Source organism: Benincasa hispida, chromosome 9, assembly GCF_009727055.1.
Source record: "Benincasa hispida cultivar B227 chromosome 9, ASM972705v1, whole genome shotgun sequence".
Classification (NCBI taxonomy): Eukaryota; Viridiplantae; Streptophyta; class Magnoliopsida; order Cucurbitales; family Cucurbitaceae; genus Benincasa; species Benincasa hispida.
This window is the reverse complement of record NC_052357.1, coordinates 430,573-453,623: the sequence shown is the minus strand read 5'-3', so window position 1 is coordinate 453,623 and position 23,051 is coordinate 430,573. Positions and strand designations below refer to the sequence as shown.

The following is a 23,051-nucleotide window of genomic DNA, read 5'->3' as shown; positions in this document are numbered from 1 at the left end:
GTTTGATTCCTGCGATAGCTACAAAAATAGACATTTGGCATGGAGATAAACGCATAATATTTGGGTCAGTGAGGATTTAGGTGCTAATTGACGTAAAACTCAATTTTTCGCAAATTTTAAGTATTATTACCGCGTTTTCTTACTATTACCCTCATAATTCTAAATAAAAGGCTTGTAATAACTGGCTTTTTGCCAGCTATCAAACACTCATCCTAGCGTTATCTCAAACTTAATATATATTTGCGATGTATGGATCCATCTATGCATTTGGATAGGACCATTTATTGGGATTCCAATCAATTGAGGCTAGGCATAGTCAAGAAACTAAAATTGTATTTAAATAACTCGATGAACAAAAGTTGCGTTGGCCAATTCAATTCCCTTGAGCTAAGTTGTTTCCCTTTAATTGCATTTCTATCTTATTTTCTTGCAATTTGACTTATCCAATCCACACCAACCCCTCCCTCCCCTTCCCCTCTCCCCCCTCATTTTGCCTCTTTAACTAAAAATGAGCTTCGATGAACTAATCTCCCGTGCTTCCCTGAGGTTTGACCTCGGACTTGCTGCTTGTACTACCAGTTAGTATAAGTAGTTCGTTCCGTGATTTATAAATTTTATTTGTGTAGCAAGGCTTTATGGGTGACGGTAAACTCTGGGCCTACCACTCTACATACATGTTTGAGCTACATAAGATAACCTTGGATGTTAATTTATTGGTTTTGTGGGTTAATCACATTTGTTGTTGATGTTTGTGCCTGATATCAGTCCTATCCCAAGACCAGTCATTTGCTTAGTGCTAAAAGAATAATAAAATATATCGATAGCATGAGTGCTTATAGTTTATTATACACATTTGATACAAATAGTTCTCTGGTAGGCTATTGTGGTGCTGAATTGAGATGGAAATTCTGAAGACATGAAAAGTACATCTAAAGGTTGTTTCTTTCCTGGGAACAACTTGATTTCATAGTTTATCAAGAAACAAAACTGTGGTTCTTTGCGACAGTTGAAGCTGAATACATTATTGTAAGGAGTAGCTACACCCAGTTGATATGGATGAAACAAATGTTACAAAAGTATGATGTCATAGAAGATGTCATCACTCTTTATTGTGACAACATGAGTGTGATTAAGATATCCAAAAATCCTATTCAGCACAGTCGTACTAAATGTATTAACATTAGATATGATTTTATTCATGACATTGTGGAGAGTAAATAGATCATGTTAGAGCATATTAACACAAAAAATCAAATAGCAAACGTTTTTACAAAGAGTTTAGATGTAGCTCGTTTTTAGGCCCTAAGAGCAGCATCAGGCCTATGTATTATGAAAGCATAACAATAACTCAGTGGACCAGTTTGAGATATCACTTGGCCCATCAAGCTTGGAAGCCTAAGCAGTTAAATAATGTTAAAACCATATTAATTACAATTGGTGAAGGAGTGAAGAAGTTTAATTGGCATTTAATTTTAAATTTTCTTCTGAATTTGAATTATTTTCAGTTGAGGTGTGACAAGTTTTTGCTCGAAATTGTGGGTGCCATTTGCTCTCTTCTGTTCCAAGGTAGTTCTTTGCTTACAATTCTTGTGATTTTCCCTTTAATGGTTAGCACTAGACAAGGAACATCCATTTATAATAGCAAAATGGTGAGACACAAAGAAAATGCTAAAAGGAATATGCATGTTGAAGAGGATGTTCCCCCAATTATAACAAATAAATATAGAGTCTGTGCGTGGACTCCCTACCGCAAAGAAAGAAATTGGAGTTCCTCCTTATTGAAAAAAAAAGAAGACGATCGGGAGCCAATCAATTTGTTGAAACGAAAAGGAAAGAAAAAGTGAGTACTTTGTCTCTCACAATGACTGATTTTATAGGATCCAGAGTCAAAATTTTACCCAAATAAAAAGAAATCTACCTCTAGTGATTCATCTAGCACATGCATGAGTTTATTGCCTCGCCTAAGAACTCTAGAGATATTATTGATTTGTCTACTGATGTTCAAGAAGATGTTAGAATGCCTGAGGTTAGAATTGTGGTTGATGATAATTCCGACTTGGTTTTTGGTAATGTTAAGTCTAATTTGCCTGAACTAGTTGCATCTATATATGAAAATGTTGTTATTCCTAGTTTTATTGAGATGGAAAAAGAAAATGTGCTTGTACCTGATGAAAATGTTGTGCATGAATTTATTGATAAAGTAGTTGTTGAATTAATTGCCTCCATATCTACAATCCCTGTAAGTTGTGAGAATCTAGCTGAGAATGTTGAAAGTAATGTTTCTCCTAAAATCATATAACCTGCTGAGAAAGGTGTTAATATTCCTCTTGAGATGGATGTCTTGAAATATAAAGGAAATGTGAATGATTGTATGGTAGATGACCCAATAACTACTTAGAATGTTGAGTTTTTTAAGGATGCTACCTTGTCTGATGTTGTCCCTAAATCCAGCCAATCGAATACTGAGAAAGCCCCCAATTATGTATGAGGGTTTGAAATGAGGATATTCTTTTGTCTAACTAGCTTTCAAAAAAACTATAAATGTTAAAAGTGTTAATGGTGCCTCTTCTGAGTCATTAGAGTATAAGTCTGATCAGTATGACTCTGAGGATAACTATGCTTCTCCAGAAGACTGGGAATTGAAAAGTTCTTCTGATGCTGAAAATTTTGTCCCATTTCGAGTTACTCGAGCTTCAATCAAGTTAAAAGGAAAGAAACATGGTTCTTCTATACCTATTACATCGAATGTGTCATATGTTCCATTAGATGGTGTTTTTTTTTTTTTCATACTAAGATAGGGGCTAGTTTGTGAAAAGTTGTGGTTAAAAGGAAAATTATGGATGAAAAATAATTGTTTTATAGAACTTAAGATTGCTTAAATCTTATGAATCTTATTCTCCAATACTACTACAAAATCTACATTAATTATTTATTCACTTACCGTTTGAACTTCAAGCTACATGTCCATAAGGTCCCCTTGGTAGCTCAATGTATTTAGGTGAGAATCAGTTTTTGGATTAATTTGAAATGTTCAAATTAATAAGAGGGAACTTAATTATATATGATATAATTAAATTAATTCAATTATATATGATATAATTGATATAATGTATTTGATACATTATTGTATAATTGGAGGAACAAATATTTGAATATGATTCAAATATATTTTCTATGAATAAGATTTATAGTTATTAAATTTAATATAAATATGATTTATATTAAATGTCATAAAATAGATAAAAAAAAATTATAATTTATATATTGTATATGATACAATATTAAAACTATAGGTTATAAATATAATATGATAAGTTGGTTATCATATTTATTTATATTATTAATTATTTGATAATTAATTCAATTTTTCTCTCTAACCACCCTTAGTGGGAAGTTAATCAGTTTTATGGCAAAATGGAATAAAATAAAATATGATTTCATTATTTCGGAAGAGACAAGGATTCGCGATTGAAAGACTACATGATTTCAAGAGAATCTATGTGATAAATTTACTTCTCTAAACGATTGAGTATCTTTCTATACGATAAAGAATTGCTTCCTCGATCGTCTTCTTCCTCCAACTCCAAAACACCCTCCTAACCAAAATAGCTAGAGCCCACCACTCTTGGGTTCTCACACCGAGAATACCAAGGTAACTAAGTGGTAGTGTCCTCTCCCTTTGGTTCGAGTTGCGTTGCTGTTTTTTGTTATTCGTGAGGAGTTCGTGCTTGTTCGACGCATTCGTGAAGGTTCGAGGGATTTACTTGAAGAAGAGTTCTTCGAAGGTATAATCTCTAAACCTTGTTTCCTTTTTTAAAAAAACATGTTGAATTTATGTTTGACACATAATCTGTATTGTTGACTGTAAATGTTTGTTTCAATCGAAATGGGATTTGAGCGATCCGCTTTCGCTCAAAGGTTCTCTAAAAAACGAGTTACTTCAGAAGGGACAGTTGTCAACTACTATTTTGAGTACCAAATATGTTATCTTACATAAGATTGGGATCTTCAACCAATATCCTTCCTTTCACAAATCAGGTTTTTCAGTTTCTCTAGCCACATTGTTATATTAGATTGGGACTGGTGTTCCATTCAATCATGGACAACATTGGATCTCAAGCCTTGAAATTACCTATCTACTATCCTCGATTAATTTGTAGAGTTTTGATTGCTCAAAAACCAGACTGATTATTGCGGAAGAGCCTGGTGATCCGCTCCTACTCTTATTTCTATTAATCCCAAACTTCTTTAAAACTATCATGTCCCTAATCTTGTTCATCCTTCTTTTGCTTCCAATGTTGATGGCCTCAATCAGGCTTTGATTGAAACTCTATTTAGAAGTCGTGTTTTGCATTTCCTATCAAATTAATCCAAAATTATTGCTACCTAGATCCAGAGGCTTCAGGGGCGACAAGCGCCTATTTATGAGATATTACAATTGATGCATGTAACATTGGCCAAGTTTGGTGGGGTGTCTTTCTCTCAACAACATGCCTAATTTTTTTTTTTAAGACGGAAAAGGGGAGACTTGGAGTTCGAGATCTTTTGGATCTTTGTTTGTTTTTGGCTCTTGGTTTTCATGCCTTTGGTATTAGTGTTGGTTGTGTGTCTTTGTTGGGTTGGAAATGACTTTTCTTGTTTTATTATACGTAAAGAGAATTTTAATCTTCCTGCTATTACAAATGATGTTTCAACTCTTTTTCTGACATCATTTATTTTGTTGGTTGGTTGCTAAATATTATGCCTTAAAGAAAATATCAGAAGAAAGGGGGAGATTGTTAGAGATTTGTTGATTGTTTTTATATTTTTCTAAGGCAGCTTTTTAGTGGTTTTTGCAGTTGTCACAAATAATGTCTCAACATCTATCTCAGACATTACTATTTCCTGCAGAATATTTTTCTATCCTAATATGGACTTTTTATGCTGAATGTTTTTATTTCCTAATCTGAAAAATCTCAACATAAGTATTTTGATTGATATTTTTCCTATTTATGGTGCATCCTATTTTGACAAAAAGAAAAATATTTTTAGGGAATTATTTCCGTATTTGGCCTCAGGTTTTAAAAAAGTGAATTATGTTCTTCTTTGGGTGTTGCTGTAGGAAATCAGAATCACAATTTTCGTGAGCAGCGGAAGCAAGACTATTCCAAATTACAATCATGAATCAATAAATAATTTACAGTAGACTTTGATACAAGCGGTTATACAATTTACAGAAAAATTATAGCATGAACATCAAATGTACAGAGGGAGAAACTGTACTAACAACGGCAGAAGCGACTCCACACTCCGACGTGTGACTCTGATCGAACAACTGCAACCATGAGCATTCGATTTACACGATCGCAACACCGTACGAACATAGCACGAACACTTCGCACTCGTCCTCAACGATCTTCTCGATCACGATCTCCTCCGCAACACCATGAACGGACTCCTCTGAAGCACCACGAACGGCCTCCAGAAAACCTTGACGATGTCGAATTGAGACTGACATCACCAACAAGGCGACCTTGGTATTCTCGGTGTGAGAATCCAGAGGGTGGGCTCTGTTCGGACTTGGTGTGAGGCAGACGAACGGAGGAAAGACAGATCGTGTACACGTCTGGGCAAGTGGGAGAAATCGGAGACCTATCGTATAGGTCGATGCCCAATCGTTAAGATAAAACTATGCGATCGTCTAGCAAAAGCTATGCAATCGTTTAGCTTTATCGTTTAGTTCGGTCGATTCTACACGATCGTTTACCTTGGGCCAGTGATCGTTTAGTAAACACTGCACGATCGTTTAGCTAGAACCTACACGATCGTTTACCTAGCTCAGATGTCGTTTAGTAAATCTGTATTTACTTGACGACTTCCGTGAGTTTCTTTTCGCCGGAGAGAAAACTCAAAAACTTTTCAAACTTTTGTGAAAAAAACCTCCTCTTTCAAAATAGGAAACCGATTTCCTTTTAAACTCACGGTTACCATGATCAATATCACCCACTACATTGGTTATTTAAAAGAAAAAATATTAATTATCTAATAATTAATAATTATATTATAAATATAAATGATAACCAACTTATCATACTATATTTATAACCTATAGTTTTAATATTTCATCTCATGAAACATATAAACATAATCTTTTTTCTATTCCATGGTACTTAATGTAAATCTCATTTCATCAATCCTCCACTAGATGTATCTCATACATCATTATCGATTATATCATATATAATCAAAATACCTCTTGTCAATTTGAACATTTCAAATCAACACCAAGAACTTGATCCTTCAACACAAATTCAAGCTACCAAGGGGACCTCATGAACCTGTAATCTGAAGCTTCAACGGTACGTGAATAACTGACTAAACTTTTTAGTCACAAGATCCACCATCCGTTAACTAACAAGCACTCCACTAAAGACCAACAACTAAACTCTCCTCACTACAGATATATTATGTGTCCATCTTAACCAATCAGCAGTGCGACAACCTTCACAGATCGCTCGTAGATACAACTGGCCAATAACCGTTATGCCCCTGTAGTTACATCTGTCTCCTTAAGTACCACTGATCCCTCTAATGAACATAAATCATAGTCCTACTATGACTGAGTCTTCTCTTCCAAAGAGAAGCTGTAGCCACTATGTTCAAGCCCACGAATCACCCTTAAGGGAGAAATCTCTCTACTTATCCTTGCTACGGGAAAGGAGTGAATTCCATATTGTGGAATTGAGTTCCCAACTCCCAGATCAAACAAGTCCTAAAAAAGATAGGCATGTTGAGTTGGTAACCTGGCCACTCTCACCCATACTAATCAAAGGACCGCCCTCAAAGGCAGGAGTTCACAAAACACTCAGGATTGAGGTCGTGTCACCTATGGTCGTTTAGGTGAGATGTAAGTCTCTAGTATCAACGGCGTTATATATAGAGTCTAGTCATCTCGTGGTTCAGGTCTTTGTATAGGATACCCCCACTCCACATCTCCATACGAATGGTCAGGATCAACCATCTGTAGTAGTTTATAATACTTGCAAACCTCTACAAAGCGGGTCATATCCATAGCATCACCAGGATCAGGTATCCCACCTTAATCATTATACTACAGACCGATTTAGGTTATTACTTAAGGCATGATCCACTTGTATATCACATATACATGTTTAAGTTCACATAAGATAATCAAGGAGCTTTGTTTATTGGATATGAGTAAATGCCAGAATTAAATAACATTTATTTTATTCATTGAACAATGTGTATCTTTACAAAACAACAAGACTTCGGTAGAATTAGGACACCAATCCCAACATTTGCCAAATTTGTTCATCTTGAGAAGAGTGATTTTATTCTTTGAGGCTAAATTGTGATTTATCTTTGGCAATCGATTTTTTCTTGACAGTCGACTAATACATTTTGGGCTTTTTAATCTTTGCACATTTTATTCTACTCTGCATACTCTTGGTTAATTCGTTAACAAAACTTGAAGATAACTTATGTCTTAAGGGGAGCTTATGACATCGTCGAAGAAAAGAGATTCTTAGTTAATTCGCTGAAGATTTCATTCTCGAGAAGGATTTCTCCATCATAGGGAGGACCTAAGATTCGTTAGTGAAGAGAGTTCACTGAATTACAAGGAAGATAATCAAGTAGAAAGGAGTCTCACACATTATCAGAAGTCGAAGTGTTCAACACTAATATTATCACACTTAAAGGGAGCCTAAATACAATTGAAAGAGAATCTCACATCTAGGAAAAGCCTAGGTGACTTGTGAGTTGGGCTCTACGTGAGTCACTATAGTAGGTGGTATATTACAGTAATGTGTTATAATTTCTTAACTCATTTAAAGGAACTCTAATGGGAGAACCTTGAGCGGAAGTGGATCGACCAAATTCCATTTTTATTGAATACAAAGTTTATAGTAAACAAACAACAAGTTATGCATTTAATTCTAAATTACAACATGCTTTAAAATAAAGGGTTTCAAGAAACCTTACCTTTGAAGACCTTTTCTTCATGTTTTCCTCGAATAAATCACAAACAACTTGAAGACCTTCTTCAAGATAAACCTCAAACAGAACTGGACACTACCACAAACGTTACCTTGGTATTCTCAGGGTGAGAACCCAGGAGTGGTGGGCTTTGACTATTTTGGTTAAGAGGGAAATCTTAATGTGTAGGAAAAAAGATTGAGAACTCTCTATACTCAAGACAAAACACAGAACTCTTATGTATTTTTCTCCACTATCTCAATCGTTCAACCAACAACAACCTAGAAGAAAACATTTTTCTTTTTATTCTCCTTGTCATAAAAAAAACCACCACCCACATTAGAGAAAATGTGGGGAAGGGAATTGTAACTCCCTTCCGTATTATCAAAATAATAATAATAATATATATACAAATATAATAACTAACTTATCATAATATATATATATTAAATTATATGCTATATCAAATATAACATATAACATATAGTTTTAATATTGTATCACATACAATATAAACTATAGTTTCTTTTCTCTTTTAAATATGACATTTAATGTAAATCTTATTTATATTAAATTAACAACTATGTATCCAATTCATAGAAACTATATTTGAATCTCATTCAAATATTTATTTCCTCCCATTGAGCTATAATGTATCAAATACATTATGACAATTATATCACATATAATTGAAACAACTTAATTATATCATATATAACTAAATCCCTCTATTAATTTGAACAATTCAAATTAATCCAAAAACTGATTATCAACTAAATCCTATTAAACTACTAGGGGGACCTCATGGACCTATAGTTTGAAGCTCAAGTGGAACATTAATAATTAATTAAACTCTTTAATTATATTATTCATCATTATTCACCATCCGTTAACTATCGGGCACTCAACTAAAGACCGATAGCTGTACTCTTCACACTACAGCTATATTTATGTGTCCATTAGATATAACCAATCAACAGTACGATGTCCCTTCACAAATTTCTTATAAGTACAATTAGGCCAAATTATGTTTTGCCCCTGTAGTTACATCTAACTCTTTAAGTACCACTGATCCTTCTAATGAACAATAGATCATAGTCCAACTATAACTAAACCCCTCTCAGGCCAAGAGAGGGTGTGGCACCACATTGTTCAAGACCCGGAATTAGCCCTTAAGGGAGCAATTTATCTACTTATCCCTACCTTGGTGAATGAGTGAATTCCATCTTGTGTAGCCGTGTTCCCAACTCCCCAATCAGACGAATCTCCAAAATGGTAGGTTTTTTTAGTCGGCGATCTGGCCACTCTCATCCATACAAATCAAAGGACCATTCTCATAGGCAGGAGTTCACAACTTACTCCGGATTCAGGTCATATTACCTATGGTCATCCTGGTGAAATGTAAGTCTCTATTATGAACGGTGTTATATAATGAAACTAAACATTTCGTGGTTCGGTCTTATAAAAACTCTTTTGTATAGAATATCCCCCCTCGCATGTCTATACATGAATAATCAGGATTACATCATTTGTAACACTTTACAGCAATTGTAACAACTACAAAGCGGACCATACTCGTAGTATCACCAGGATAAGGTACCCAGCCTTATCCATTTACTATAGACCATTTAGGTTATCACTTAAACATGATCCACCTGTATATCTCTACATACATGTTTAAGTTACAAAGATAATCTTAGATGCTAGTTTATTGGTTTGTGGTTAATGCAACTAAAATATCAAATATTTTATAGACAACGAATAAAATATCATATATTTTATTAAATACATAATGAGTTTGTTCAACAATGTTTACAAACTATAGGACCCTATGAGATTTAGGGCATCAACCCCAACATCTTTAATATTAGTGGATTATCTTTCCTGGGCATACTGCCCCCAAGACGTATGTGGTTTATCGCCGAACTGGGTTACCAACTCCTATGTGCATTTACTTGTTTTCTTATTGATAGTAATTTGTTGTTACGGTGATTGTCAGTGCTTTTCATTTAACATCTGTACTTTGAGTGACGAGTCAACCTATCGCTTTTTCAACTAGTCCACCTTTCAATCCATAGATGTGGATCCCAAACCTATGCCTAGAATTATTTCTTTTGATGTTTGTAGTTATAGTTTTGTTTGACTTTTTCTCAAGGAATTGGTTAGTCGTCCAAAAACAAGTAACAATAGTTCATAGGTTTCGTTTGATACAAATCTAAACAATAAGAGATAAATTCGCGATTGACCTAGTTTTTAGTATTTCAGTCATAGGTAGATGAAGTGATGGTTGAAATGACAATGTTAAATACAAGAGAGTTTGGTCAAGCTTACCTATAGGGGTGTTTGTGGGTTGGGTTGGGTTGGGTTGAAAGACTTTTTAGACTCAACTCAATTGTTCAGGTTGTACATTTCTTCACTTCAAATAACATTCATTAAACAATGAACCCAACCCAACTATGAAATATTTTGGTTGGATTAGTTTGGGTTAAGCAAGTCATTTATTTAATTTTTTTTTCTTAAATGAAGTAAAATGTTTATGCGTAAAATTTTGATTAAACTATTTCATATATTGAATTAAGATTAACAACTCGATTTCAATTTATATAATGTAAAATCTCTTTTCAAAGTGCCAAAAAAACTTTTTCAGAATTGTTGGAGAATAAATTATCCAAAAAACTAATAAAATTAAATAAAACTAAAATAAATATATGTTATCTAATTGTATCATAAGCAAAAAAATATATATTTTAAATTTAATAATAAGTTAAGGTTGATTCAAGTTGGTTTGGGTCAATTTAGATAACCCATGAATCAACCCAACTCATAAAATTTTCATTTATTTGAATCTAATTCAACCAAAAAAAGAGTCGATAACCTAATTCAAACCACACAAGTTGGATTGAATTGATTATTTTTTTTGGATCATTGGATTTTCTGAATACCCCTACTTACCTACATTAATATGAAGTTCCGTAGTCCACTTTAGGAAAAAGAAAAAGAAAATATTGATCACATGTAACTGATTAATTAGATAAATTTTGGACATTTGGAAATTGAATGAAGTTTAAGGACAATTTGAGAAGTGATAAGACACAACCACAAAATTTCCCAAATAAAGAAATCTGCTAATGAATAAGACTTGTCATTGTCAGAAAAAAATGATTTAACCATACGAGACTTGACACGTGTCCATTGATTGGATTTCTTGCTTATGATTAATACAGTAAAAAGAAAATTCAGACCCAACAAAACGAGTGCGGCCAACGTCTTTTCAATCATCATATCACGGATTACAATGATCTAAATCATAGCCGCTCAAATTGATGACAAATCTTCATTTGTCTGAATCATCACCGTTCATTTCTTTTTTTCTTTTTTCGTCAAATGTTGTCTCGATTAGTACATTTTAAAATGGTTAAAATTTGTTCATAAATTCATTTTTATCCTTTTCAATCTAGTTTGTAAACAAATTAATTGACACGAAAAATTAATCCAGATTTCTATTATATATATAATTATAGTATTAAATTTTAGAGAAATTATTTTAAATAATAATACTGTTAAAAATATTTACAAGATATAGTAAAATTATAGAACTATCAATCTGTCAGCGTCTATCATTGATAGTTCTAAAATTTTGCTATATTTTATAAATATTTTGGTTCATTTTTTTTTATATTTAAAAACAACACTAAATTTTACATGAATATTTTTATTAATATTTTCACTTTTTCATAAATTCAATATGAACATTAGATGTGGTTCTGCATTTCCATTATTCCATACAAAAGTTTATGAAACTTTTATAAACTATGAAATATCACTTATATGAATATCATATGAATAATAAATATTTTAACTTATTTAAAAAGAATAAATTGTTTATTTATAGATTTATATGTTTATAATTTTGTTTAGAAATATCTATCAACATTCAAAACTTTTCAATATTTTCATCAAATTTTTTATAAAATTGACATCAGAATTTTAAACATTGACACAAATCCTATGTAATGCCTTTTCTATGCATAGTAGAAAAAAATATAAAAATAATAAATCTTTTTAAACAAAAGAGAACTATCCCATGATAAATTTTAATAGGATACTATTTGAACTTTACAAAACATAGTGCAATATAAATTGCATCCAAGTTTTTCTCTTTGAACTCATTTTAAAATAGTGAAATGTTTATATATTAATTTTAAAAGATAACTTTTCTAGGACTAACAACATTTCAAAAAGACTATTTATAAAAAAAAATATATATATTTTAAATGGTAAAATTATTGAAAATATTTACAAGATATAGCAAAATTTTAGAACTATCGATGATAAACATTTTTACTATATTTCAGTGTAGACACGGATAGAAACTGATAGACACTGATAGAAGTCTGTCAGTGTCTATCAGCATCTATTACTGATAGTTCTAAATTTTTGCTATATTTTATAAATATATTGGTTCATTTTTCTATGTTTAAAAACAATCCATTTATAAAAGTGGGATATTAACATTTTTGTCCACAAGAATTGAGGACCCACAAGCAACCAAACCAATATTTGACAATAAATTTACAAAGAAAAATGTACTAAATGAAAGATATATATTGATCATGAGATGAGGCAGATGCATGTACAAAACAGAGTACTTTTATTTTAGTAGTTTGTCATGTTATTTGAAAAGTAGAAGAAAGGCCATAGTAATTGATTGATTTCTTGATATAACTTTTTGAAAAGAAAGCTGAAAAGTGAAAAGTTTTCTGTAAAAAGTAAAAGGAGTTATAAGCACAAAGAAAGATCCTTTAAAATATTTATCTATTTTTTTGATATGTTGTGATAAATTTAAGCAAAATGAGTTCCAAGAACAAAACAGAAATTAGAGACTCTCCATTTTGTATCTCTCTATTTATCCACACAGAAGCTCATGCATGTTAAATAGTGAATAAGGTAAACATTTTGAGAACTGAGAAGGGAATGAATAGAGAGTAATTGGGTAAAAAATTTCAAAAATTTAGGGTTCTTTGGAAATATACATAGATATATATTTATATGCTGTTTTCCAAGAGAAAAGGGGTTTCCAAATTCCATTATGTAGAAACACTTTCAACTACTTTTTCATTTATATAACTGTTTTACCCTACCACCAACTATTTTTTGCCTTCTCAGTCCTCTTACCTACATTTTTTTTTTAATTTACTTTGTAATATCTTCATTTGTCATATGAGAATTATGTAGATCATATATATTAACCCTTAAAAATGTGAATAAGAATAACTTGTTACTTTTTAGGTGAATTTTCTAACTGTAAATTATTTAGTAGTGTGTTTGAAGTTGTTGAAAATTGCCCTAGGTAAGATCTAAAGCTCACAGATGGGTCCAAGTCCAAGGAAAACTGGAATGCGGCATGGGGAATCAAATATCTCGAAAGGAAAAAGTCAGACCATCGGGTTCCAGATCGACTAACAGAGCTTAAGAATTATCCCAAAAGAGAAATAATTGAGCCGAGCTCGACATTGGCACTCTACAACCTTAAGGATCACAACCACCTCGATACTATTGGGGTTAAACATAACTCCAAAGGGAAGGTATTATAGATAGTCTCATTTGACAGTCTCAAAGGGGAAAGTGAGTCGGAGGAGCATATCCAAGGGATGCGTAGGAATTTTTCATGCCAACAGAAGTCTAAAAAACGGAAAAGCAATAACAAATAAGGGTCAATAGTCTCAGTATATAGGTGTCTGTTGAAAGCACTTAGACACTAACTCGGAAGTGAGAAATTAAGTTTTGGCATTTTAACAGTCATCCACAGACTATAAACATATATGGATGTTCTAGGTATATCAATCTTTTGTGTATAGTAGAAAAATGAGACATATATCGCAGTTAATATCTATGAATTTTTTTTTTAATACAATAAGTAATAATAGAGTGTGAAGTTTTGACTACCCTTGATAAAAATTAGAATATGTCAATGGCATCTCATTATTTTGTACAATACTAAATGTAGTTGATGATGGTAATGTAATAATCTATTCATTAACAAAACTTTAAAGATTGATAATGTGCAAAAACATATTGAAATATAAAAAAGAATTGAGAAGGTGTCATTGAATAGATTCCCAAAAGGAAAGTGTATGAAAAAAGGTGAAAATGGGAAAGAAAAGCAGAAAATAGAAGTTCATTTGGAAGTGTTATGTTATGTGGCAGTGCTGTATGGGAGAAGCTTGCCAACTGACAGATATCTACTTGAACTGCTGTCGCTTTTTCTTTTTCTTTTCACTTTTTCTTTTCCCCTTCAATTTTTTTTTCACGGGATATCCATTCGAATTAACTTGAGAAAAAAATCTTTTTGAAAATATTCATTTTTATTTAAATATTTTTTTTATAAAAATTGATTTAAATACACTTGAAAAACTATTTTGAGTGATTGTCATACACTTCAATTTCTTCCAAAATGACTTATTTTTTAAATTAAATATTTAAAAATGTATTCTAAACACACACTTAGGTCTCGTTTGTTAACCATTTCGTTTTTTGTTTTTGTTTTTCTTTTTTAAAATTAAATCTATTTTCTCCACATTTCTTACAATAAATTACATTTTTATCAAGTATAATGATTGAATTTTTAGCCGAATTCAAAAAACAAAAAAAAATTTCTAAAAGCTTTTTTTTTTAGTTTTCAAATTTTGACTTGGTTTTTTAAATTATTGGTAAAAAGTATAAGAAATTCACAAAAAAAATAAATAATTAAAATAGTTACCAAACGAGAATTAATAAATCATACTTCAGTCGATGCTATGGGATATCACTCTTTGGTTTTGGGAAGATATTGAATTTATGGATTTTGTACTTAAGTTATTATTGTTGTTGTTATTATTATTATTATTATTTGTTCCAAGATAGATGAAAAAAAAAACTATTAAAAAGCTTGGCTGATCCATGGTTGCTCGAAAAATAAAATTGAATTAAATAATCTATTAAATATAAATTTGAATTTTACGTTTAAAAATGGACATGAATTTCAAACTTTATATATGATAGATCTGTGAATTATTTATTATTAAAAAAACAGCAAACATGTTAAAGGATTTAAAACTAAAAAATTAAAAATTTATTGGACACAAAATTGAATATTGTAAGGAGTTATTAGACATAAATCCAAAACTTTACAAACTCATTACACTTTTAAACTTCATGAATCAAATAGAAGAGAGAGAAAAAAGTAGAGGGAAGAAAAGAGAATCCCTCTCTCGGGTAGTAGATGAAAAAAGAAGAGGGAAAAGATAAGGTTTTAATTAATCCTATTCCGATGCCTTTAAATGGTGTAGGGCCAACTGGGTTCTCCTCACACTAATTTAAACTTCCATTTGGAGAGCTTTCATTAAAATCTCCCTTTTTTTTTAATCTTGATGCCTCCCCCACACTGTCGGAGTAAACACTATCTTCTGATGCCTAAATCTTAGCATCACGAGAGGTCAACAATTTTTTTTCTCCATATTTTTTATGCCGACAGTCCAAGAAATGGCGTCGAGCAAGCGTATTTCTCCCGATGCTAATGAAAGTATCGTCGGAAGAGTATATTTTCTTCGACGCCAAAAACACTATCGGAAAAAATGGTTTCTCCCGATAAGGGTGTTCATGGTTCAGTTTGGGAGTGAAACCGAACTGAACCATTCGGTTTTGAACTTACACTAAACCGAACCGAATTGTAAAATTTAGTTTGGAAGAGTATTTAGTCCGGTTCGATTTTGGTTTGGGTGCGGTTTGGTTTCGGTTTGAGCGTCACAAGATCTGAAGGACAAATGAGCTTTGACGAAGATTTGACGAAGTGAGATCTGACTTCTGAATTTTGAGTAGATGTTGGGAGTGAGAGAGACCAGATATGGTAGACACGAGGGATAGTGAGGAAGTGGTAGAGTGAGTGAGATGAGACGAGACTTCCAACATTAGACAATATCGTAGGAGGCACTGAGATGGGTGGCCGGAAGGCGACAGAGTGAGAGAGAAAAGAAAGGGGTCGGCGGAGTGAGAGAGAGTCAGAGTCAAAGAGATGAGAGGGGGGCATCGGATGGGCGGGATCTACATTGCACGACTAGCAATGAGGATCTGAGGGAGGGGGGCGACGCGGTGGGCGGGAAGGATAGAGTAAGTGGAGAGTCTCTTTCAATTTTCAAACCCTAAGGGAGTAAGTGGTTAAGTCAAAGTGGATGTGGATATAATTGATAAATATAAATAATATATATAATTTTCATTTTTTTTAATATGCAGTTCGGTTCGATTTTAATTTGGTTATCGATTTTAAAACAAAATCGAACCAAATAATTCGTTTTTGGAATTACACTAAACTAAACCGCACCGTAGAATTCGATTTAGGTGAGTAGTCGGTTCAGTTTCGATTCAGTTTTCCAATCGGTTTGGTTTCTGCGGTTTTAGTAAACACCCCTATCTCCCAACATTTTTCTAAGCATCGAAAAAATCTTCATCGGGAAAAACCAAGTTTCTTGTAGTGTAGACATAAAACTTGAAACTTATAACTTAAACTCTAAAACTTAATCGTGAAGATAAACATAAATAAAATAGTAATTGATTTATCTACTCCTTTCCTTAGTGTTGAAGTTTTAATTCTTCGTATTTTACATTTGTTATGGTGAAAAAAAATTAATATAAATTTAGTCATTATGGTTTGGGAAAAGTTAATTTTAGTCCCTATAATTTAATAAAACCTCATAAATAATGTTTATGGTCAAGTAAAATTCTCATAAATAGTTCTTATTGTATGAATTGATTATTGAGAATCATATCAAATCATAAGAACTAGATTCTAATATAAGTATCAAATTTACAATTTAACACTATTTATAGGGCAAATATCAATTTAAACCATGAACATTCTTAAGTGTATCCAAATAAAATATATTAGAAGGTTTAAGTTGATATAATTATGAAGGTTTAGAGTTTAAATTGATACACTTATGAAAGTTTGAAGTTTAAATTGATATAATTATTAGTTTAAGATTTAAATTGATACGAGACCCAAAGTTGATAATAAATTAATATTTACTCTTATTTATTTAATTAATTTTTAATGTTTTCCTATGATAGAGAGAGAGGGAGGGAGAGTCCAAAGAAGTGGTAGCTGAATTGTGGCCTTTTATAATAGAGAGAGGTGATGCAGCAGAAATTAAAGAAAAGAAAAATGAAATGGTCAGTTCAGTCATTCAGTAACAACTTAAAGTCAGAGAGTAGCACTTTCCCAAAACCAACCCAACTAAAATCAATGCCCAACTCTTCCTCTGTTTCTTCATATTTCTCCTATTTATGTCCTTCCACAGGAAACATCTTTCAACCTTGTCCACAACCCTTCATTTATTATGATTTACTCAATTGGATTGGATTGCCTGTGAAAGTGAAAAGCTTCCCTTTTTTTTACTTACACATCTCATGAAGCTATGAGATAGCTATGTCAACTTCTCCTCCTCTCTCTCTTGCTGCTTTCTTCTTCTTCTTCTTCTTCTTCTTCTCATTTCTTCCTCCTACATCAGGTACTCCACTCCTTTGCTAACCAAATGGCTTGAATCTGTTATCTGTTCTTTTCTTTCGATTCACCCTTTGATGTTTTATGTGTACAGTTGGGTTGGTTTTGTCAAGGAGTAGTGGTAGAGAGGGAAAGGGTAATGAAATGAAGAATTTGGAAGAAAAAATGGTGATTGGTTCACGGCCGCCGGGATGTCAGAACAAATGTATGAGTTGCAGGCCGTGCATGGCGGCCGTTGTGGTGCCGGTGCACCGGATGAAGGGGAAGGCCTTTCAAGCCTTTTCTTCCTCAGAGGATAGCTATTATCTTCTCTCATGGAAATGCCGCTGTGGGAATAAGATCTATCAACCCTAGCACCATCCTCATCATTTTTATTTACTCCAATCTCCGACGTTTTCGTCAATAAGATGTATCTATGTTTAGGTGATTGTTATTAAAATTGTTTATTTTTTGCAATCGAATTGTTTATGTTGAAGCTGAGAAACTAATGAGAATGCATTACAAATATACGTGAATTTCTCGTATTATTTAGATATAATTATCATTTCAAAAGTTGATGGTTCAATTCTCATTCCAAAATGGTTGAACTCATTAAGAAAAGTTTTCCTTATTTGAAAAGATATACCATCAATCTCATAAGTTCAATTCCGACTTCAAAGTGATGATGTAGCTTCTTGTCTCAAATTTTTGAAATTTTAGTAAATTTATTTTTTTTTTATCGCTGCACTTATCTTCTGCTTTCTATTTTTTAATAATAAAAAATAATAAATAAATTATTTATAATTTTTTATTGGACAACTATCTCCGTGGTACAAGGAGAGGTGTAGCTTAGACACCCTAGTTTTTCACAAACACTAACATTTATTCCATTTTCTCTGCTCATATATTTTTTGAAATTTTATATATATTAAAATTGCAATATTTGGATAAATTTGGGCCGAGTTGACGCATACAGACCACAAATTTGGGCCGGCCCATAAGGCAAAGGAATAACTAACAAGTGAACAGAAAATGGAATCGTAGTTAGTTTCTCTCCCCTCATAATGGCAACGCTCTCTCTCCACCGTTCTTCACAGTCCGTTACCGCCTCTTCGATCGCCGTTCCTCTCTGTTCAACCTTCCATGCTCGGCCGGAAATCTGCTTCTCTTCTCATCGTCGCCGTCTTTCACCTCTCTTACTCTCCTCCGATTCTTGTCACAAATCCGCCGTTTGCAGCGCAGCAGTAAGGCCGCCACCGGATTCCGATCCGCCTCCTGAGGAGGATCCTATTCGTCTAAAAGGTTCATATTCTTTGCTGATGTTATCTCATTTAATTTGCTGAAGTGGCTGAATTGCTCGTGATAAGGCCTAAAGATTTTAGTGTATAGAGCTTGGTCGTGTGTTTGCTTATTTCTAGTTCGTTTTTTAACCATAGGTGGAGAAGTCTAGGTAATCTTTATTCCTAAGGAATGGGCTTCGCAATCGAAAAGGAAAATTATTAGCTCCTGAATTTAGCTCGGTTTGCTACAATTAGTAACAGTGTTATTTATCCATTTGAATTCCTGGTTGTTTAGGAGTTAATCATCCATAAATGTTAATGTTTCTAGTCATCCGTAAATTTGCTAGGTCTTCGATCCGTATGTGCTTTAGCCATAATATAAAAGTTTCTTATGATTTATTTTGGAAGTTTGTTAAGTAGGAAATTTTGCTCGATACGTTTTAGATATGTGAAAATCATACCAGAAAAGAAATAATGGTATTTGGAGTTTGTGCGATTCTGGTGCAAGTGATACTACTCTTTGGACATTTTCATTCGTAAACTATATCTGAGTATTCATGTTTAGCTACTAGTAGAAAGCCATTTTCGGATTCCATGACAGTTATATCTTGCTTTCTTGTAAGAGTAATGGCTGTTTTCAGGATTTAGCTTCCAAGTGTAAGATGAAGGAAGCGTGGATATTATGGTTTTTAAGGGTGACTTTTGGTTCTTAATGGTGTTAGATCGCAATTACAGTTACACCCACTTGTTCTAGTTGTTAAGCTTGGATAACATAATTTTTTCTTTATTTCATTTGCTAGCACTCTCTTCCGCATGTTAGCCAAATTTTCTTTTTTGTTCACGATGCCTAACATGTTATCTTTTAATATGAAATGGGATGGAAATGACATCGTGGTGATTTGAGAGTTATTTAGGTTTTCTACCTTAAATCGGTGTTCCTTCTAAACTTCTATTTTGTGAATTTAGCTTCTTGAGTATGACCAATTGGAGCGTTTTCTGTAATTTTCTTGCAATTCTAGGGAATTGCTTATCTTCGTCTATTCTACTAATCTCTTAATAATGAATTTGGTCTTTTATTTAATAAAAAAGAAATGTAAAGACAGAGAAAGTGAAGGAAGAGTCTTTCGTGAGTTATCATGTTTTTAGAGAGAATCATTTAAGGTGAATATGTGATCAAAGTAGATAAGGTGATTGTTGACTGTTGGTTTAATAGGAAATAATAGTTTCTCTCTTATTTAATAAAAACAGAGAGACAGAGAAAGTGAAAGACCCTTTCATAAGGTGGCATTTCTTTTAGAGAGAATTATTTCGGGTGATCATGTTGATCAAAGTAGATAAGGTGATTGTTGACCATCGGTTTAATGAAAAAGAATTGTTATTTTTCATTTAATAAATGGAGAGACAGAAATTGAAGGGAGAGGCTTTCATAAGTTATCATATTTTAAAAGAGAATCAATTTATGGTGAATATGTTGAACAAAGTAGATAAGGTGATTGTTGACTGTTGGTTTCATAAAAGGAATTGTTTCTTTCTCATACAATGAAAACGGAGAGGCAGAGATAGTGAAGGAAGAGTCTTCCATACGTTGTCATTTTCTCTAAAGAGAATCATCTTAGGGTGAATATGTTGATCAAAGTTCATAGTAGATAAGATGATTGTTGACCGTTTGTTTAGTAAAAAAAAAAAAAAATAATAATCATTTTTTTCTTATTTAATTTAAAAATGAAGAGGTAAGAAAACTGAAGGGAGAGCCTTCCATAAGTTGTGACAGAATCATTTTAGGGTATGTTGATTGGAATAGACAAGGAGATTATTAGACTGAAACTGTTGGTAACACTAAGGAATTCCATCAAATTATTATCTACTTTTAATGTTTAAACTTGATACTATTTTTCCTGCATGATAATTCATGTTGAAACTTATTGCGTGTATTTGAATTGTTTTGGTCTCATGTTCCGTCACTTCTCTTAATATCATTATTTGAGCAGGTTTTCCAGCAATTTTATCAAAATTTCGGGACAGAGTACAAATTTTCTTTGCTGTGTTATTCTGGATGTCCCTCTTCTTCTGGACTTCTGCCTTAGATGGAAAAAATAGACCTAACAAGGGCTCTCGATTTAGACGATAGTTTTGTAAACAAGCATTCTTTTGTAAAGGATTGTAGGTTAATATAGTGTTAGGCTACTTGATTATATCTAAAGATATATCTCAGCCTTTGACGAGGTAGATAAAGCTTGCTCCAGGATGTTGATACCAAAGATGCAAGATTGTATACCCTGTATATTGTGTAGCTGCAAAGGAGAGATACTGAATGGAATGGTTACGAATCAAATACAAGTAAACCGTCATGGAAAGTCGTATTTTGTATTATATTCTTATCAAGCGTCTTGAATTTCTTGAATCCCACCCCCTCCCATCTTGAATAACATAACCAGGGGAATTGAAGATATTCAACTGTCGCTGACTAATCTTGTTCTCTTTTTTGGACCAGTTTGTGTGTCATTCTTGCGCAAGAATCAGGCTAATCTTCTATGCAACGATGCAGTTTTATCGAACGTGTTAAGGGACAGCAAACTAATCTTTTTTTTTTTTTTTTTTTTTGCTATTAAATTAAAATTCTACAGATTGGTATTGGTTTTCCTTGACAGGAATTTGGTTGATGGATGTATAAGAATTGTGTACAGGAGACTTGCAGCATTAGAATGATTGGTTCGTGGGATATTTAGAAGTGATTGCCACAATGTGTTTGACACGTTGCTAATAGTTCAATGTGTGGCTAAGAACTAAGTTTTTATAGGTCATATTATGATGTGCTAGGGTTTTGTGAAAAGCTGAAAGTGAGAGTTGGTTGGGAGAAGTGATCTCTAATTATTCTATTACGATCATACCCAAATGTTTTCTTCAATCAATTCTTTTGTTGTTTTCTTTTTTTAATTTTTATATTAGGATGGGCAGATCAACATCGCTCTAAAAGCCTATTCTTTTTTATTGCTCATATTACAGTTTAAAAGTTTTATAAAGTTGCCAAAATTGGGTGTCATATTCCTATTGTTTTAGGTTTTGGTTGTAACCATTCTTTTAATTTAAGGTTTGGTTTTTGGAGGGTTTTTTTTTTTTTTTTTCTTTAAATAAAATTTCATGTCTTAGATGATGATAATTGAAAGCTTGAGGAAGTAACTGAAATGATCTTTATAGTTTAGGATTGATGTATATATAGAATTTTTTCAAATATTCAATTAGCTTTTAGTTACTATAGCTTGTAAGTAATGTATTGGTCGATTGAATTATAGTAAGCCCGTCATATATATATATATATATATATATATCACTGAGCTTAACCAACTCAAATTGATATTTAATATAACCATCATATGCTTACTTTTTGCATACCATGTATGCAGTTAACATATGTTGAAATAATGTTAAGAGGATTGAAAGGCGAGGGGGAAACGTTTGAAGATCTTATTTCTTGGGCAATGACATATAAACTAGGTGAACTATTTAGCTATTGAGGTAGGATTTACTCCTTTATTTACAATTTGACACATCAATAAAGGACATCATTTTATTTGTCTCGATCTATTCTAATATGTTATTTTTTTAGCAAACAATGCTATAAGATGATATTGAAAGAAGTTCAAAATAGTACGAAAAAATTGCTCAAATTGCAGGTTTAGGTAACGAAAATTCAACTTTATGTCTATTTAGTCACTAAAGTGTAAAATGTGTTTGATAGGAACTTGAGCTTTCAATTTTATATTTACTAAGTCTTTTAAACTTTAGAAAGTGTCTAGTAAACCAATAAAGCTTCAAGTTTAGGTCGAATAAGTCATTGAATTTTCAATTTTGTGCCTAATAGCTATGTTCATATCTATTAGACATAAAATTGAAATTTCAAAGTTGATCAACTTTTTAAAATTTATATGTATCAATAACCTATCTGACACAAAATCAAAAGTTGAAAGTTTTTTAAATATTTCTAAATTAAAAAAATTCATTAAACATTTTTTTGGGGCAAATATTAAATTATATATCTAAATTTTGGAGTTGTATCAATTTAAACTCTAAACAAATAATGGTATCAATTTAAAAGTTCAAATTTTATAAGTGTATCCAAAATAAGATTTAAATTGATACATTTACGAAAGTTTAAAGTTTAAATTGATACACTTATAAAAGCTCAAGATTTAAACTGATACATCTCCTAAATTTAGAGTTTAAACTTGTTTGGTAAAATCTAGTTCTTTGTTTTTGTTTTTGAAAATTAAGCTTATTTCATA

The 23,051-nt window shown here is 32.3% G+C and overlaps 1 protein-coding gene and 1 pseudogene across 1 annotated transcript; both read left to right on the top strand.

Annotated features, from left to right (window-relative positions):
• Positions 1–13,803: 13,803 nt before the first annotated feature.
• Positions 13,804–18,019, top strand: LOC120086057 (annotated as a pseudogene).
• A 507-nt stretch (positions 18,020–18,526) lies between these two features.
• Positions 18,527–21,680, top strand: LOC120086544. The gene is made up of 2 exons (XM_039043254.1): positions 18,527–18,793; positions 20,760–21,680. The coding sequence occupies exons 1-2, from the start codon at positions 18,556–18,558 to the stop codon at positions 20,897–20,899; spliced, it is 378 nt and encodes a 125-aa protein (XP_038899182.1). The 5' UTR covers positions 18,527–18,555; the 3' UTR covers positions 20,900–21,680.
• The last annotated feature ends 1,371 nt before the right edge of the window (positions 21,681–23,051 follow it).

Excerpts from the sequence above, each read along its gene's own strand:
- LOC120086544 (XM_039043254.1), top strand. The coding sequence starts at position 18,556 with ATGGCAACGCTCTCTCTCCACCGTTCTTCACAGTCCGTTACCGCCTCT. Across the intron at positions 18,794-20,759 it reads GGATCCTATTCGTCTAAAAG|GTTTTCCAGCAATTTTATCA; the intron begins GTTCATATTCTT and ends TTATTTGAGCAG.